At 54.5% G+C, this 18,210-nt stretch overlaps 1 protein-coding gene across 4 annotated transcripts in view; it reads left to right on the top strand.

Moving 5' to 3' along the window:
• TP73 (tumor protein p73) overlaps positions 1-18,210 on the top strand; it is a 35,656-nt gene that overhangs the window by 1,335 nt on the left and 16,111 nt on the right. Inside the window, exons 1-4 of one of the 4 annotated variants that reach the window (XM_084495119.1) lie at positions 586-1,554; positions 6,253-6,348; positions 7,058-7,181; positions 13,890-14,135. In XM_084495119.1, coding sequence (XP_084351245.1) covers positions 6,290-6,348; positions 7,058-7,181; positions 13,890-14,135 — 429 coding nt within the window. In that variant the 5' untranslated portion in view covers positions 586-1,554; positions 6,253-6,289. Of the gene's footprint in view, positions 1-585; positions 1,555-3,637; positions 3,767-4,331; positions 4,824-6,252; positions 6,349-7,057; positions 7,182-13,889; positions 14,136-18,210 lie in introns of those variants that run through there. The other 3 variants (XM_084495118.1, XM_084495120.1, XM_084495117.1) reach the window with 3 other exon arrangements.

Genomic DNA, 18,210 nt, shown 5'->3' with positions numbered 1-18,210 from the left:
TGTAGTCCCGGCGCTGAAAGTAATTATCATGCAAATGAGCCGGGTTAATGAGAGCCCGCGCCGGCTTCGCGCCGTGCCCCGCGGGCTGAGCTTCCCCCCCGCCTCGCTGCGCTTCCAGGCGGTTGGGGCCGGGCGGCTGATTGCTGGCGGTGGGGAGAGGCCAGGCGGCTGCCACCTGCAAATGAAGCACCTCAGCAGAGGCAGAGCTCGCAGGATCTTTAAAAATTAAAGATCTTAAGGGTGTTTGTTTTCTTTTTGAGAAAAAGCTGAGAGTCGCTGCCGATGGGGGAGACAGGTCTACCCACACTGGGGTGCACCCCCCCGGTAGGCCTGGGGCAGCTGCGGACCTGGAAAATGCCCAGGATCTGCTTTTCTGCCCCAAAATGTGCAAAGCATTGGCAACAACAGCCCCACAGGGCGATGTCCCCACACTGCTCAGCCCCTGCTCTCAAATCCGTGTCAGTTTGGTGCCTGTACACAGCCCCAACGTGGCCACACAAAGGCAGCACACCCCGTCCCACATCCACCTCAGCTCCAGGCCCGTCCTCAGGACACGTTATGGATCGTGCATTTAGGCCCTTAAAGCAGCTACAGTCACTCCGATGTGTTCAGGGTCCCACAAACCCATCTGTCCTCTCGCCCTGCCCACGCGTAAAGCCTGTGGGCTGGTCTGAAGCCAGGGGCAGCGATTTTGGGGTGCCTGCAGGCAGAGCTTTGGCTGTTTGGCTCTGAAGGGAGGCGGGTGAGTCAAGCACGCGACCGACTTTTTAAAGGTCACGAACACCTCTCAGTGGTTTCACCCCAGTGACTGAATGCAGTCGAAAGGGAAAGTCAGCAGGAGAACTTCAGCTTGTGAAAATGGGTGTCAGTAAACAGATAGTCGAGGAGTGCAGAAGGAAGAGTAATGCTGGCCGCCTCCTTGTGAGTGCTGTAAAATGCCTGCCAGCCCGCCGCTGGCCCTGAAGCTGTTTAAGCAAGGAAGAAGGCTCCCAGTCCTGCTGTCCTTTGGGGAACAGTCTCCCACTGCAGGCAGTGCCAGGCGAACAGCAGTGCCCTTGTATATCCTGAGCACGGCCTGCCCCAGGCCAGTAATGCCCCAGGAGGGATGAGCGGAGCATTTTGACCAATGCAAGCACCAAAACAGCTCCAGAGCAGCAATCTGGTGGGGTGCGGAGCTTCCAGTGGTGCTGTTGTGCACATGGGGTCTCCTTCCCAACCTGACAGCAGCCATCTCAGGCTCTGTAACTCTGCTGCTGGAGCCCCAGAGGGTTGCCTTGCCCTGGAGTCACTTTGGCACCGGTGACCAGCTTAATTCCCCAGCACGCCTGGCTGAGCATTCCCCACCCCCTTGTAACTGCCTCGTATTCCAGGAAGGAGCGCACAAGCCTTTGCCTCACTTTTCACATAGCTTTCAACAGCTCCAATGTCATTGCCTAGGCGACCGGGACGCTACTAGATTGTAGTGCAGTAAATAACATAGATCCTCAATCCCAGGCCGCTCCTGTCTGCGGGAGACCTCCGGGGGAACTCGAAACGCCTGGGGAGCCAGAGCAGGTAGGAGGAAAAAAAGACAAAAGGAAACCCCTTGCTATTTGTGTGTGTGAGCTACTCAGCACAGACCCTCTCAGGAGCGCAGCCGGCAGATGACTCGTGGCCGTTCTGCTTTGTAGGGTGGCTATACAAGATTAGGAAATCTTGGAAAGTTTGCTCCAAAGTGCCTTAGATCCAGAGTTAAAGCACTTGTGGAGAAAAGACCAGCCAAGTGTGGGATAAAAAGCAGAGGAGGGGTTGGACACATGCAGGATGCTGTGGCTGGTTGCCTGCTGCCTGGCTCCGTGCGGTCAGCAGGACTGGGTCTGCACTCAGGGCTGGTGCTTGGCTGCCAGGTGCAGGAGGGACAGCCGGCTCTTCTCACCTCCCGTGAGCTGCGAGGGACTCCTGTCTGTCGACTTGTGTGTCTGTCAGAGAGGATTTGGTCTCACTCACTCCTCTTTTCTAAGCATTGTTTTGCACGTGTGAATTTACTAATCAGGGACAAGTGAACAAGAGCACAGGTGACGTTGCGACCTTGGATTCTATCTACATTTTGCAAAGCAAGGCTTTGTCCCCCTCGTTACACTTCTGGTACCCCTTACCTGCCTTATGCTGATGAAAGAGGGAAGCTGAATTTGTAATAATTATAAGAATATTTTCAGAGCCAGTGGTTAAAATAAGAAGAAATTGTGCCCCTGGAGTGACACATCCCAACCCGTGCTGCACAGTCTGGCAGCTCAGTGGAGGAAGGTGGCAGCCCCACGTCACTGCTAATCTGGCAGTGTACTGAGCCAAGTCCCCAGAGCAAGCAACTGCGGGCTGTTTCCTCCTTGCAGGCTTTGTCCCTGTACTTCTAGTTGATTTTTCGCTGTGCAATTTCCCTGCAATGCACTAACTAGCAACAGAGGGAAGCAACAATCCAGTGAATGGTGGAGGAGACCCGAGAAGGCATGCGGAGTGGCAGCTCCCACGTGAAAACAAGCAGATCATGTAAGCAGCATTCGCTCCACGCACCGAGCCCCCTAGTTTGCATGTTTCAGTCTTTCTTCCTCTAAAAGCCTGCAATAAATCAGGTGAATGGCCTGTCTGCAGACCGCCCCCAGCTCTGCATGTGCCCGACACAGTCCTGTGTCGCAGCATTCACCGCACGTCACTCCAGGCACATCATGTCCGTGTTGCTCTGAGGCAGAAGGGACAGAGGACCCCTGCTGCACCGTTCCCTAGCTGAAGAGATCTTCAGTTTAATAAGCAGATGTGGGTCTCTGGAGGTGTCAGGGTGGAAATCCTCCCGGTGGTTTCACTAGAGAGCTCCTCTGTGCAGAAGTCAAAGTGTTATCTCGGGCCTTTCCTCAAACGTTGGTGCTGGAAGAGGTGTCAGGGCGACGTCGGGGAGCTGGCGCTGTTACTGCAGAGGCTGTGGATCCTCCAAGGTGATGTGGGAGACTGGAAGTGACAGAAGCTGAAGCTGCTGGGGCTGTTTCCTAGCTCTGCCGCTGCTGCCAGTGTGTTTAGCCCCGGGATAGTCACCTCCCAGTGCTATTTGCATAGTTTACAGGCACTGGGAGGTAATTACATCCAAGTGATCTAGTAATGCTGCTTTAGCAAGACAGAATCAGTCCCTACAGCTCTTCCTAGCTCACCTTCATTTAACCTGTGCCAAGGGTCTCTGCTGTTTCCAGTAGGATGTGATTTCCTTCTGCTGGACCTCACCGCTGAGTCGCTTCCCTGCTTCCCATCCAGCTCGACTGCAAATGTCTCCACAGCACCTCGTTTTAGAGCAAATTACACCAGCAAAGTTGCCGCCAACTTTGGGGGATGCTGTCTGCAGTCTTCTGCAACTCCTTGCCATCCTAGAGGCCAGGCTTTAGCCTGTCCCTATTGCTGCAGGGATTCCTTCCCAGAACATGCAGTAGTCACTGCATGAGGGAGGCTGACAGCCAGGATGCTCTCTGTACCATGGAGTGTAAGTGTTCGGGTGTGAGAGGACGCTGGCCTGGCTTTGCAAGCACCAATTGTGCTTTGAAAGAGAAAGGGAACTTCCAAAACGCCCTTAAAATATTCAGATTTTTTTTCTGTTGAAAGCGAGTGCAGCCACGTGGTTAGAGCTGGTGTCACCCATCATGACCACACAGCACGGGGCGGTGCGGAGGTGCTTTCTCTGCTGAAGGAAACGGCCTGGCTCATTCTTGACATTGCCGACACCTTGGGCCATGGAAGGCAACATGGAAACAGGGTAAGGCCCCCAGCAGAAGCCCCGCGGCAGCTCTGAGCTTTCCCTTTTCTCAGAACTGCTGCTGCCGTCCTTTTGTTTCTCTTCATTGACTCGTGGGACGAGGAGGGGTGGGTGGACACGAGACTTTCACAAGCTGGCTCTTCTGCGAGCAGAATTGAGGGGAGAGCTCTCTGCTGCTGTGCCGAGCCCTCCTGGAAGAGCACCTGTGGGTGCTGTGTGGCTCAGGTGAGTCACAGACGTGGCAAAAAAACAGCGTGGGGTCAGCTTTCAGGGGACACCACCCTGCTTTCGTTTGAATGCCTGGTGCAGTGTCTCCTGAAGCTGCCCAGCCTCCAGCTGACTCGGAGGGACCACGGAAAGGGACCCGAGGCCGGCCCCACAGCTGGGCTCACCCAAACATCACCCGCAGCGGCCAGCAGCCCGAGAGCGGAGAGCAGGAAGCCTTCGGGCTTTCAGTATTACACGGCGGTACTGAGTTGAAACGAGATGGTAACCCTCGTTTGGGGAAAAGGAGTAACCGGGTCTCGGCTGGGCCGTGTGTGTGTGTCAGGAGGGGCAAGGAAGCTGTCCCCGGGGTTCCTGGGGAGGAGGAGGATGGCCGTGTGGTGTGGCGGCGTGCCGAGGAAGGCAGCAGGCTGCTCAAGATGGCTGCGGGCCGGCCCTCCACAGCACGCTGCCTCTCCCAGGGGCTTGGCAGGGGGACAGGCACCCAAAAAAGGTCCCGGTATGCTCAGAGAAAGAGGTCGGGATGCTGTGGACCCTCGGGCTGTCTGTGGCTCGCAGCACATTGCAGCTGAGCCAGGCGTGCTCTGTCCATGCGGTCACGCCAGGCTTTGCCACGTATCGTCACCCATTTCTCCAAAGAGCAGGCAAACAAGGCGGCTTTCCTGGGTGTTACAACGCCTGAAGCACCCCCTGTGTGTTGTCTTTTCTCTCTGAGCATGTCTGCAGGCTCTGGAGCAGCTACAGACCGCCCTTGCTCTTACAGAACCACGTTTTTGCAAAGCAGGACCGGACGGTGGCCACCCATGGGCACTCGTAGCCATACGTATTTCTGGTGGGTTTCCTCCATGGGGCCTGGTGACCACAAAGAGCCTGGCTGTAGGAGCAAGTAGGAGCAGTGCTGAGCACTCGGTGCAGGTGTAGGTGGGACAGCTCCCTCCCCATCTCACAGCCAGGGGCAGGAGGAGCAGACGGGATGAAGGGTGGCTCAGTGGCTGTGCAGCACAGCAGCATTCAGAAAACTTTCACCAAATTGGCTTTCCTACATATTTCCTGTATGCAATCTGGGTAAATGGGGCGCTTCTCTCAGTAAGGCTTCTGTCCCTTTATAGGAGAGGCAGCGCTTCTGCCTTGGTTTGCTTGGAAAGCATAAAATAACGTTCAATAGTATTTGCAAGCTGCTTAGAAGTGGGAAGGTCATTTTAATGCCTGAACAAGTAAATTGAAAGGTGCCTGTATTGTGTCTTCAGTGTGAGTTTCCTTAGCTGTCTTTATACCTTTACGGATTTCTGGGTATTTGCAACTAAAAGTTCATGAGAAAAATACATTAGTCTGTTGGCAAATAACATTCCTGGGATAAAAATTGTCCTGTGCCTAACATGGACAAACCAGGATCCAGGAGCAACACTGTAACAGAGCACAAGCAGACTTCCTGAAGTGGCCACTGGGTTCTGGAGGTGCCTGAGCTCAGGTGCTGGGTGCTGCTGTGCTCCTGCCTTCCTGCCTTGCCTTGTTCGGAGCAGGAGGATATTCCATATACCAGCCAACAGGGGCCAGCCCTTGTCTTGAACTCCTGGCACTGCCCTGATTCAGGGGCACGAAGGCCTGCCCTGTGTGCACCAGCTTTGCAGAAGAGGGTTTCCCCACTCCTCTGCTGGCCACTGAGCAGCTGGGCAGGCAGGGTGCTCTCAGGGGAGCAGCACCAAGGGCCCCTTTGGCTCTGATTCTTACTGTGAGACTTTGTTTGCTACCTAACTTGAGGTTTCGGTTTTATTCAGAGGCCTCATACTCGAGAGTTTGGTATATCTGAGAAATCTAAGCCCTTTACTGAATGAAGCCGGTCCCAAACGATGGCTAGGAATAGCTGTCAGAGTGCCCCAGGGCTGGGGAGGCCGCGTGTGGCAGTGCTGGGTGCTGCTGGAGCGCTCTGTAAGCATCTCAGATGGGAGCCCTGAGTCACAGGATCGGCGTTTAGCAGAAATGGGCTGGCATCCAAGCACCCTGCCACTTCGGCCCTTTCCAAAATACCCACATCTGTGTAAGAATGCTGTCATCACCCGAAACACCACCCTTATGAGAAAGCTGCAGCCAGAGGGCTGCTGCAAGGACACGGCCGTGGTGCTTTGCTGGCCGTTCTCTGTGCAAAACCAGAAGCCAACACTGTGCTGGAAGGCGCTGAGAGGCTGTGGGGGATTCCTGCTGCCCCCCTCGATCAGGTATGGCTCTCCAGCAATGCTAACCCTGTTGTTTTTCTTTGCCTCTAGAGTGATTTATCCTTTGTCAGACTCCCCCTCTGCAAAGATGTCTGAGTCGTCTCCAGCCGATGAAGGTACAACGTTTGAGCACCTCTGGAGCACACTGTAAGTGGTATTTGATCGTTTGTGTTGAGGCAGCAGTGCCCCTTTGCTGTGCAATCTGTGTTAGCACATCCCATCAATATGGCCTGGGGGGAGACAAGTTTCTTTCACATGCTCCAGTTTTCACATATTCCTGTTCTGCATTCAGAATTTTGCTCCCAGGCTCCAATCTCTCTGCTCAGACTATTTCATCTCCCAAACTGCCTTACCTCGGTGATGCTATGCAGTCAGAGGCTGGGGAGTTTGCATACACTGAGTGCAGGGCCCCACAGAGGTTTTGGAAACTGTTTCTGAGAAGGGTTGTGCAACCACCAGGATTCCCAACACGCAACATAAAGACATAAAGCCAAAGGAACGAGCGCAACAAAGGGTGTTCGTGCACATCAGAGGTCAGCATCTGGGCACGCTTTTTGCTGGAGGAGACAAAGGTGTTTGGGCAGCAAGGTCAGAGTGCCTCCACGGCAGCTGGGGAGAGGAGGCACTGACTCATCTCTGCTTAGAGAGGAGCAGCCCATGTCCGTTGTGCCTTGCCTGAGGGAAGCTCCTCTGGCCCCAGCAGCACAGCACCAGCCCCTGCCCATGCCCCTGTAGCACAGCGTGCTGGCGAGAGGGCACCTGCCAGCACTGACCAGCCTGTTATTGTGATCTGTGGCCCTTCAAAATGGTGCAGGCTGTGCTGGAGAGCTGACCATCTGCCATCACTTTCTCCCAGGGAACCAGACAGCACCTACTTCGACCTCCCTCCATCCAGCCATGCAGGCAGCAGCGAGGTCTCCAACCGCACGGAGGTGACGATGGATGTGTTCCAGCTGAGAGGCATCAACGACTCCGTGATGGTGAGCGCACCTCACATACAGACTTGTCTTCCTCCTGGTGACTGGGTGGCTTTAGGGTAGAAAATGGGAGCTTGACGGTTCATAAACCAAACAGAAATACCACAGGTACAGCACTTCCATTATTTGTTTGGTGTCTGCTAACCTATAAAAGTGACTGTGCTGCGGTTTTGCAGCCCTGTGGTACAGAGGTCAGTAAACTAGTGGCTACGTGTTAATACATCCTCTAGGCCATTCTCAACAGCAGCACCAATGACAGTCGCAGTTTGGGGGCTGGGAAGCAAGAAGGCAGCTGCCCCAGTCAAGGTAAAGTGCAGCGGTCACAGTGACTGTAGGAAGCAGGCTCTGTGCTGGGCACGTGCATCTTCCTCCTGCTTGCTTAAACATGCAGCAGGGCTTCTGCGCTGTGATGACAGTGGAGCTCAAGTACCTCAACAGAAATAGAGTATAATTTACTCAGGTGTAAACATGCTGTGTAGTAAAGTTGTTTGCAAGCTGCTCTGCAGCCAGGGCTTCTGGAGGGCCACGTCATTCCCTGCTGCAGTGGGGCTCAGCTGGGTGCTCCTCTGAATGGTCTTTCAGAGAGGAAGGGCACGGCAGGAAGAACTGGCTTTGGCAACAAAAATCTCTCCAATTTGCTGGTTAGGATGTGCTCTGTTAGGAACGGGCTCCAAAAAATTGCTCAGCTTTAAAATCACTGAGGCCGTGCTTCTCTCTTCCTGAGTGCTGGAGGTGCACCAGGGATAAAACCCTTCACAGAGATCAGCTTGCCATCTCTGAAAGCCAAGGGCTTGGTTCACACAGTGTAACCACTGCTCATCTGGCCTCAGGATCTCCCCCTGCCCAGCCAGGCATTAAAAATCCTCTACCAGACATCTCAAAGGCAGTGGGGGCCTCTATAATGCCCCCAGAGCACATGCTGCCGCATTCACGCTCCTCCCAAGCCCTGCAGCCTCCCGGGAGCATCCATCCCTTCCCCAGCATGAGGCAGCTCTGGCCGTTTCAGCATCTCCCTCCACAAAGCCCCCGTTTCCCTCCTCGCCAGCTTGCATCCCCTCCCCCAGCTCCCTTTTCCCTCGCTTTCAGCTTACTTTCCCTCTCTTGCGGGCCTTTGTCTGCAGCGGGGCAGGAGGCTGAGCCTGGCAGACGGCTCAGGTGGAGCCCCTTGTGCTAATGACCGTGGAGCTGTCCCTGCACTGATGTTCGGCCTTGCTTGGCTCCTTGGTGCTGCCGTGACTGAAGCCACCTGCAGCAGATTCCTGCTGTGAGCAGGCTGCGGGCTCACGGGGGCAAGGAGCACAGAGGCAGAGCCAGCTCCCAGCCCTCGCTCGCCGCAATGAGCCAGCAGTACGTATCTGTGTTGGCCCCCTCGTGCAACCACTGCGTGCTGCAGTGCTGAGCTCAGAGCGAGCTCCTGCTAGCTGTTGTCGCCGGGAAGCGTGGCAGGCTGATGTGCACGAAAATAAACGCACAGGTGAAGTGATGCAGCTTCTTGAAGCTTTTTTCTTGAAGCTTTTTTCCCAGCTTCAGGACCTTCAGGTGCTGCTGTGACCTGGCCGTGCGTGGGTCCGTGCATGCACACCGGTGTACAGAGGGGGGTGATCCACACGGGCTCCATCTTTGACAATACAACCACCACTCTTTGGGTTCCCCCCCTGCTGTAAGATGCGGAGTTCTGCAGTGGGCTCTGGCTGACGTGAGGACCGTTCCTGCCCCTGCCTCGAGTCATAAAGAAACCTGACTCATCGCAGGGCTTGTGCTGTAGCCGGCAGTCCTGCTGCTTCTGACGTCGCGCCCTGCTTTCAGCCACATGTTGGGTAAACATCTAACTCGTTAGGCTTCCTCAAAACATCTCTCGGTGAAACAAATCAGCGAAATAAGACAGGATGGCAGGGAGCAGAGCATTTATTAGCGGATGTAAGGCTTGGGACACGGGAGGCTACCTGGCCTCCGGGCAGTTTTGTCAATGGGCCCTCCAGGAGCTTCTGAGCCAGGAGAGCCCTGATGGGAGCTACTGATGTGGTTTGTAATGCTACTGACCTGCAACTGAAAGAAACCCCAAGGGCCCAGATTGGGGTGGATGGAGGGACAGAAGGACAGAGTGATGGCCATGACTGTCACATCCAGCTCCACAAGCACAAGCTGGAGTTATCTCAGCCACAGCCACCCCTGGCTGCGGAGAAAGGCTTCTCTTGGGATGGGGTTTGACTCCAGCGACGCTGCAAGCAGCTCTCTGGAATTAAGCCTGGCTGGGTTTAATTACGGAGCAGGACCCCCGCTCCCCTCGGTGGGGATGGTTGGTACAGCCGAGTCCATCGCTGGGCAAGCTGGGGCCTGCCCCGCGCTTTAATGAATAGTCATGAGGGACAGAAGGGGGTGGGCCCCGTTTTGTTGTTGGATGCAGCTAGTTGACAGAACTAAGGGAGATGAAAAAAGCAAAAAAAGCCAACAGACTGCACACAGGTGGCCAGCACAGCATCCCTGGCACTGCCTCGGCGGCCCCGCTCCCCATGGTCCGGCACCGCAGCTCCCCGGCCGCCTGCTCCATCGCCCCCCGACCCCATGACTCCTCTGCCGGGAAGGTTCCCACTGGTCTATAACTCCCACGAAGACTAAAATGCTGTACATCAGCGACCCGATGCAGCATTACACCACGGTAGGTGCTTCTCTTTGCTAAGGGGTTTTGCCTTCTTGCTCCTTGTCTAGAGACGTGCCCTGGCGCCGTGGCAGGAGCATAGTGCGGCTGTGTGCCCACGGAGCCTTCGTGCTGCTGCTGCCCGGGATGTGCAGGGGACACGGGGATGTGGAGGGACCCACCTCATGGACCCGGCACTCTCTGCACCGGAGGCAGTCGGCAGCGTGAGGAGAATGAGCTGTGCCTAATTGGGATGGTCGCAGCTTCATGGGCTCGGTGCGCGTTTCTCTCGTGTTTTCCCGTGCTGTGTGTTGCAGAGGGTGACTTAAAGCTTTTGTAGAAATGGACACGGGCTCCCTAACCTCTTGTATATGCAAACTGGGGTGTGCCTGCACTGGAGAAACCCGGCTAAAGGCGAAGGGCAGCTGTGAGCATCCTTAGGAGAAAACTCTGCCTGCGGAGCTCGGAGGTGCTCGGCACCTCAAGCCCTGGTTCCCCTCTCAGATGCGGGCACTGCAGCTCCTGGCATGTGCCGCATCCCCAGGCATCTTTTCCTTTCATGGTTTAGAGGCTGGAAGGGTAGAGCAGGTGAAATAGCACCTGTGCTTGCGGGCAGCAGAGTTTTGTCCCTGTCCTCCAGGGCTGAGGCTGCTTTCTTAGTCAAAAGGTTTTTGGATCTGCTGTCTGGTGTCCAAAAGCACTTAGATACAGACACAGATACAGACAGAAAGGTGTGCTGTTGCACTTCCCAACCAGAAATTATTTCATTGCTCCTTTTTGTCTGATGTGAGTAGTAGAAGCACGTATGTCCTGGGTTCTTTGTAATGCTGCTGCTTGGGATGCTATCACTGCATCCCTGTGGATATTTATATAGCTGTGTGTATGAACACACACACACACACATATATATATATTTGCATATACACACATAAGCACTGCATTGGATTTGTTGACATACATACACACAAACACCCATGCTTGGATTGGTCTGCTAAGAGAACGTCTCCAAAATTAACTCAGTCTTAAAAGACGAGTCAGTCGTGTACTCACTTGGCTCTGTGTATCCCTGCCGGATACCTGGGGACTTTGCCTGGTGCTTTGTAACCAAAATGTCCCATGAGTTGGATAGACTAGTGAGACTGCTTATAAAAACCCTATAAAACATGCAGAGAAATAGTATTAATTGGGCTGAAAAAGGCTTAAGGAGATCTTCTAATCAGCTACAGCTGGCTTTCACACCTTTATATAGCCCAAGAAGCATCAGCTGACTCAAATGAACCTGATTCACTTAATTCAGGTGTTGAATTTTCTAGGAGAAAGCACTCTTTTATGTCATACATCTTCACTTGTACCAAAATTAATCTGAACACTGCAGTTGAGGATGGTGGCCTAAGTCAGCCCCGTTCTCCAGCTGCCCTTCCCTCTGCACATCTCCAGCCATCCTCCCTGCCATTTCCAGGGGACGCCTTCCCTCTCTGCGCTGCAGCTCCAGCGTGCTAGCTCCCGAGCAGCAGGCATCGCCAGGAGGCAAAAAGCTTCCTGTTTATTTCCCATTTCGACAGGATATGAGTAACTGGGCCGGCACCCACTCCTGAGCTGCCTGGCGGTGCGAACCCAGCCTGCTTTTGTCTGGCTGTGTCCATGCGTGTGCAGTGTCAGTGCTAAAAGTCGGCTTGTTTGCTCCTTGGTACTCTCTGTTTATTCCTAAAAATCTGCCTGTGGCTGGGCAGAGGGTGTGCACTCCGCGTGTTCCCTGCAGTCCTTCCACGTCCCGGTCACTGCAGGAGAACAAAACGATTCAGTCTCAATTTCCATGGGTTATTCGGGCTGTGGTTTCACAGTGCTCCCCTAAAAATCAACGATCCTTGTTCCTCTTGTGTTTCTCCTCCTGTGCGACGTGCCTCACACCTCCCGGCCCGCTGCGGTGTCACCAGGGCTGCCCCGTCCCTGGGGTCCTGCTGACAGCCGGCAGTGGGGGGCAGGCTCCCAGCTGGGTGGCAGCGGCTCTCCACGGGCACTTTTAATTCCCATTTTGCTGCAGTTTCTTGTAAATTTTTCTCCAGGTAAATTCTGGGATTGTGGAAAGCCCGGATGGGCGTTGTTTATCATTAGCAGGGCTATTTATAGAGCAGCGAGGAGGAATAGAGGGGTTTCTGCACATGTTTTTAGGGGAGAAAATGGCTGTATTTGTAAAAGCAAGTCGGATCTTGTTCAGCATTCCTCCAGTTAGTCACAGACTCCAACGACCTTGCGAGAGATGCAGACAACAGGAGAACTTTCCTGGGGAAGGATGATTGCGTTTAAGCCATTATACATCGTACGCGTTTGGGTGAGGTTTGGATCCCAAGTCAAAACACGTCTCTTGATTCCTAAGTTGTGAGCCTCGCAGCCCGGCAGCCTTCCGAGGGAAAAGGCAGATCACCGAGCCTGCTGCTCCTGGCCAGGGGTGGGCTGACAAATATCGCTGCCTTCTGGTGCCTCCTGGCTTCCAGGGCTGCCGTCGGTGGTGCTCAGCAGCTGGGGGGCAGCCCCTGAGCAATTCAGGGATTGCAGATCTGGGGGAAAAACATTCTACTTGCTTGGCGAAGTGGTTAGCTTTAGGATTTTTTCTCTCTTTTAAATATTAGTTTACCTGTCTACCACAGAAAAAGGAAAAAAAAAAAGGTCTGATTTTCAGATGAAAGGTTAAGGCTGCTTTAGCCGTGCTAATTTTGAGAATGTCCTTTGCTGAGGCTACACCTGCAGATAAAAGAGCTGCCAGCTTTTTACTGGAAATATCTGATGATAATTGTTCAGAAGATGAATAAGAAAAAACAGTAAAAAGCCAGGTTTTGGCCCGGTGTGCATGGAACAAGAGCCAGTAGATGTGCAAATCGGGACCTTTGCTCTGTGACCTTATTTGCAGTGTGCCGCATCACAGCTATGCACTTGTAGGTTTGAGGTTTTCCCCAAATTAAACTTGCATCAGTGAAAGCCACTAAAAGCAAACACCCCAACTAGGAAATGAATTACACAAACCACCATTCAGAGCTCCTTCTTCATATTCATGGCAGGGCAATCCTTCCAGAAATGGTGCGCACGTGTGCACGCATGAGAGGTGAATGAATGCAGAAAATATGTCTGGGAACCAGGTCGGATTTTCAGAAATGTGATGGGAACGAGCTGTCAGCAAACAGGGCGGCTGCTCAGGGGTTTTAGGTACCGACCAGCTCGGGCAGGCAGTGCCACCCGATGAGGCTGAGCTGCTCGCAGGGTCCAGCTGGAGGCATCCAGGGGCTGGGGCTGGCTGCCAGAGCACCACGAAGCTCCGGCTACTGGGGACAGGGCATCTCCTTCCCGCTGCAGGAGCGAGGTCTTTTCTCGGGGCAGCCAGCATCCCACAGCCCAGATGGAGCCCAGTGGCTCCCAGCAGCTCCCAGCGGCTCCCAGCATCACTGCGGGACCCTCGGTCCCCTCCTGCCCCGCGTGAGGTCTGGCCCTGCTTTACAGGGCATGGTTTTGGCTGGTGTTACTGCCGTGGAGGTGTGGCACTGAGCAGTCCTTTACTGGAAATCTGTAACCTTGATGGGTCTGGTGGGGCGCTGGGAACCTGCTGAACTTTGAGGACAAAAAGAGCCTTTCTGTGGTCCTTGCCTAGCAGAGTTTGTAGTGCAGCGATCATCGCTCCCCCCCCTCGGTGCAGTAGGACATTGCCCCTATCCTAGCAAAACCCCCAAAACGCATTCCTGCTCCCCCTGCTAACAAAAAAAAAAAGTTTTCTGCAGCCACAAATGCGACAAATCCGGGGATCTCGGCATCTGGCTGCCTGCAGTGGGGATGAGGCTGGTAGAAGGGGGTGACTTACATGTATTAGGTTCACCCTTCACACAAGTGGTGACCAGTTTAAAAACCACACGGACCCAGAACAGCTCCTCTGGCTCCTCTTCCCCGCATGCTGGCCCTTTAAGGAGGCTGTAACAGGACACCCGAAGTCCTGAAGAAGTGCAGCTGAGGTTTCCATGTCTCTAAACTGGCTGGTGTTGTCTTTTTTTTTTTTTTTTTTTTTTCCTCCCTCCTCCCCTTTTCCCTTCCTCCAGTCCCAGTTTAATTTGCTCAACAACAGCATGGATCAGAGCATCGGCAGCAGAGCAGCCTCCGCCAGCCCCTACAGCTCCGAGCACACCTCCAATGTCCCCACGCACTCGCCCTACTCGCAGCCCAGCTCTACCTTCGACGCCATGTCCCCGGCTCCCGTCATCCCCTCCAACACCGACTACCCGGGTCCCCACCACTTCGAGGTGACCTTCCAGCAATCCAGCACAGCCAAGTCGGCCACCTGGACAGTAAGTTGCATGTCTTCCTCGCTCCCCTGGAGGGATGCTTGCTGCTCCAGGTTGCGTTTTCGGCCAGCCCGCCGCAGACACGTGAGTGCCCGGGTGCTGTTTCGCGGCGGGATGCACGGGGCACGCTGGCTCGTGCACAGCCTAAAACACGGGGGCTCTGCCTGCGCAGGTGACCCTGAGAAGCACGGCGTGCAGGACACATCAGGGCTTGCTTTTAAGCCGGTTTTCGTTTGTTTTCCCAACTGGATCGCTAAACGCGGTGATTTGAATATAACCACCGGTGCAGGAATCCCCTAAAGTGAGGCTAAATGTCCACAAATATCACAAAGCTGGAAAAATGCACGGGGAAAAGCGCCTGCCACGTTCTTGTGGCAATTCTCAAAGCATTTTCCAGCAACTGCTGTCAGGTGAGGCAGGAGGTGAGATGGACCTTCGCTGTGATCTGCTGGGGCCGTTCTTAGCTGTGCCTTAAGTTCTTGCTTTTCATGCGTAGTCCTCTTTCATCCTGTGTCAGAAGGGTAACTCAATCTCTAGGAGTCACAGCAAAATAACAGCTTAGATTTGGAACCACAAAGGGATGGCTGCACAGCATCATGCGGTGTGGGCTCAGCACCTTGGTACTTGGGAGCTGAAGCACAGCTTTGGGCCAAAAGTCCTCCCGCATGTCCACAGCCAGGCAGGGGACTCCTCTGCACTGATCAAGAATTACCCTGAGCACAGGGCAGCTGGTTTTGTGGAAAAAAGTTCATGAAGTCCGGCTCCCGGTTTTGTGTAATGCTGTCTGCAGCTGTAAGAGCAGCACCCGCAGCTGTTACCGGGCATTGCTGCCGTGGAGGTTTCCCTGCCACGCGGTGAGCACCTTCAGCCCTCCTCACTGCCACCTGAACGCCTGCAAGAGCTCCTCGTGGGCATGCCTGTGGCGGGCGTTTGTGTTCCTTAGGGAACGTTTCAGAGTGGAGAGGCTGAGATGAGACAAGTGACACAGGGAGGGAGCAACCGGGCTTCCTCCGAGGCTGTCACTTGACGTTATGGTGAGGCAGGCAGGACCCATCGGGGCGATGCGTCAGCTCAAGGTGCGATAATGGCTTTTATTTTTGGGAGCTGATGTGTTTAATTGCTAAGAAAGTCCTTTCCATGGAAAATAGGAAGCGTCTTGGGATGCTTTTGTGCAGGGACACAGCGAGCTCACTGCCCTGTGGGTGCTGGCACAGCGCTGGGACTTGTGCCCATGGAGCATACGGGTGGGATGGGATGGGATGGGATGGGATGGGATGGGATGGGATGGGATGGGATGGGATGGGATGGGATGGGATGGGATGGGATGGGATGGGATGGGATGGGATGGGATGGGATAGCCTGCAGCAGCCTCAGCAGCGCCGTGTCCATCCCTCCTGTGAATCCAGGAGCTGACCTGGGCAAGAGGAGCCCCGTGGCGGGGTGTTGGGTGTTGCTCTCCCCCAGTGCTGCAGAGATGGTGACACCGCTGCCTGCGCACAGCGCTGGGACCCCCGGTCAGGGTGAGGAGTCCCTGCCTGCCCCCCAGGGGTGGGCTGGCAGGGCAGAGCAGTGCAGCACTGCGCTGACAGCTCGGCTCGCTGCGGCAGCCACGTCTCCAGCAAGCTGTCAGCGAACTGCTGCTCGAATCCAGCCAAGGTTGTGGCTTCACTGCAGACTTGTGCTGACCCGTGGCCGGGATGAGCACCAGGATTAGATACAGCTCGCCCTCCTGGGAGTGGTTGGTCCGTCACTTTTTTCACTGTCTTTCCTTGCAAGCTACTGCTAAAGGATGCACGTGTTAGGTCTGAAGGTCCCTGGGGCAGGACATGGCTCCATCCCACTCGTACCCATGTTGGGGGATAAGTCCTGCCAGTTAAATGTAAAGCTGCGCAGGAAGAGAGGTGTTCAAAAAGGTATTCCCGTGCCTCAAAACCACAGAGGCATCCGGAGAGAGGAGAGGAGCAGCCATGAGCCAGGACATCCTGCTGAACCTCTCGGGGTGATGCCAGCCGTGATGGGTAAAGAACCAAAGGAGAAGGCTGTGCTCCTTGGTGTGGGTTTGGAAAGCAGAATATCGGAACGGAAACCACACACCAGGGCCGTGTGTCTCGCCCAGCTGTCCTGATGTGGAGAGAAAAGGCAGGGAAATGTCATGTGCTTGCCTGCCACTGTCCCTGGCTGGACAGGCTGGGGAGACAGCTGGGGCATGCAGCGGGCTGGGCACTGCAGGGTACCCCTGGGCAGAGCTGTCAACAGGATAGGTTTGTGCACGCCAAAATATGGAGAGTGCACCTACTGAAAACACACCGTGCTCACCTTTAGTGTAGCAGGAAGACCCTTCCCTTGTCCCAGATGAGGCACATTGCTACTGCAGGGAGTAAACTGAAAAAGATCTTTTTGACTGCTTGTCCCCAAAACAGCAAAGGAGGGAGCAGCAAGAGGCTTCCTGAGCTGGTGCCATGCAGTTAGCAAGCCCGTGGTGGCACCTCTGCCTTGCTGGAGCCACCCTCGGCAGTGACACCACGTCCTGCTGGTGGCTGCACCCCAATGCGAGTGCCCCATTGCTTCTGGGATGGGCGGGGAGGAGCGGGTCCGGCAGTCCCTGGTTCAGCTGCTGAAGTCTGCACAGGGCATCACCTGCACAGGGCTAACTCCTGTGAAAGCCTTGTCATGGGCACGGAGAGCTCTGCAGTGGTCGGGAGCCAGGGTCTTTGACTCTAGTTGAACGTAGCCCAGCCTGTCTGAGCATCGCCCTGTGCTGCCTGCGATCCTGTAGCTGCTGTGTCCTGCTGGGAGCTGTGCTGATCACGAAGGGCTTTTTATCTCAAGGCTTTGCATTAAGGTCTCCTGTGGATGTCGGAGCACCCAGTGCCACAATAACCTCGGGGAAGCCCTGGGACACAAGAGATCCTTGGCAGATGCTCTGTGGGCAGCCGAATGTGCCGCAGAGGATGCGCCCCACCAGCCAGCGCCAGGAGCTGACATTTCTGAGCACCAGTCCAGCTTTCACTGCTGAGCCTTGTGGCAAGCAGGAGAGCCAGCAGTGCCTTGCACCCAGGAGAGCGTGGGGGATGCTTGGTTTGAGACAATGGTGCTGCAGGACCCCCAAGGGTCCTGAGGGCGCTGCCTGCCTGAGGTCCTGCTGTGCTGACAGGCAGATTTGCTCCCACTCCTGTTCCTTGTGCTGGAAGAGGGCTGCTTCCTTCTTCCCTCTCAGCTCAAAATCTGCATTAAAACTGCTTGAAAAATCCATCCTGGTTAAAAGCAGGGACGAAATCAGCAAAACATCGTACCCTGTATGTTGCCCATCAGTCGGTGTACAAATACCAGTGTTTGTATGCCGTGTGATTCTCTGCATAAGTTGTGGACATGAATACAGAGGCATGCAAGGAAGAAATGGGAAAGCTGTTAGGAAATACAGGCACCTGGCAATGAAAGCTAAAACGTATGGTCAGTAGGAACAGGGACAGTGACACTGCACAGCTCAGTAATGGCCCAGTCCTTGCCAGGAGTAGCTGAATTAACAATCCTGGCGTGGTAAAGGACGTGCATGGTTTGCACATGGAAAGAAAAAGCAGTAAATTATGCTTCCTATTTCATCGGTAGCTAAGGAAGCCTCATGGCTTCTGAATATTTTAAGACTCACTGCACCAGATGATGCACACTAAGAAAGCTGCAAGCCACAAACTCCCCTGCATGGCTTTGTCCCACTTCAATTCAGAGCCCCGGGGAGCAAACCACCACGAGAGCAAGGCTTCATCAGACCAGCAGCTCCATAGCCTCTTGCAGTATTGGGCTGAATCATTGAGAATCCAGCCAACAAAGAGCTGGCGATGCACAGGCAATGCCAACCCAAGTAATTCAGTGCAAACAGCCTTATCAAAAGATTTGACACAGTTTTTTGATACAATCATAGCATGTAGCCTAACAGGCTCCTATTTTTGAAGGGTTTAGCCTGAATCCCTCTGGAGGCCATTCCTCTGGGACACGTACAGTTATCCATCCTCGGATAGCACAGTTCACACTGACGGATAGGTCACAGCTGGAAAAGGGAACGTGGCAGGGAACCACATCCCAT

The sequence above is a fragment of the Aythya ferina genome (genome assembly GCF_964211825.1).
Source record: "Aythya ferina genome assembly, chromosome: 21".
In the NCBI taxonomy this organism is placed as follows: domain Eukaryota; kingdom Metazoa; phylum Chordata; class Aves; order Anseriformes; family Anatidae; genus Aythya; species Aythya ferina.
This window is presented reverse-complemented; position numbering and strand designations above follow the sequence as displayed.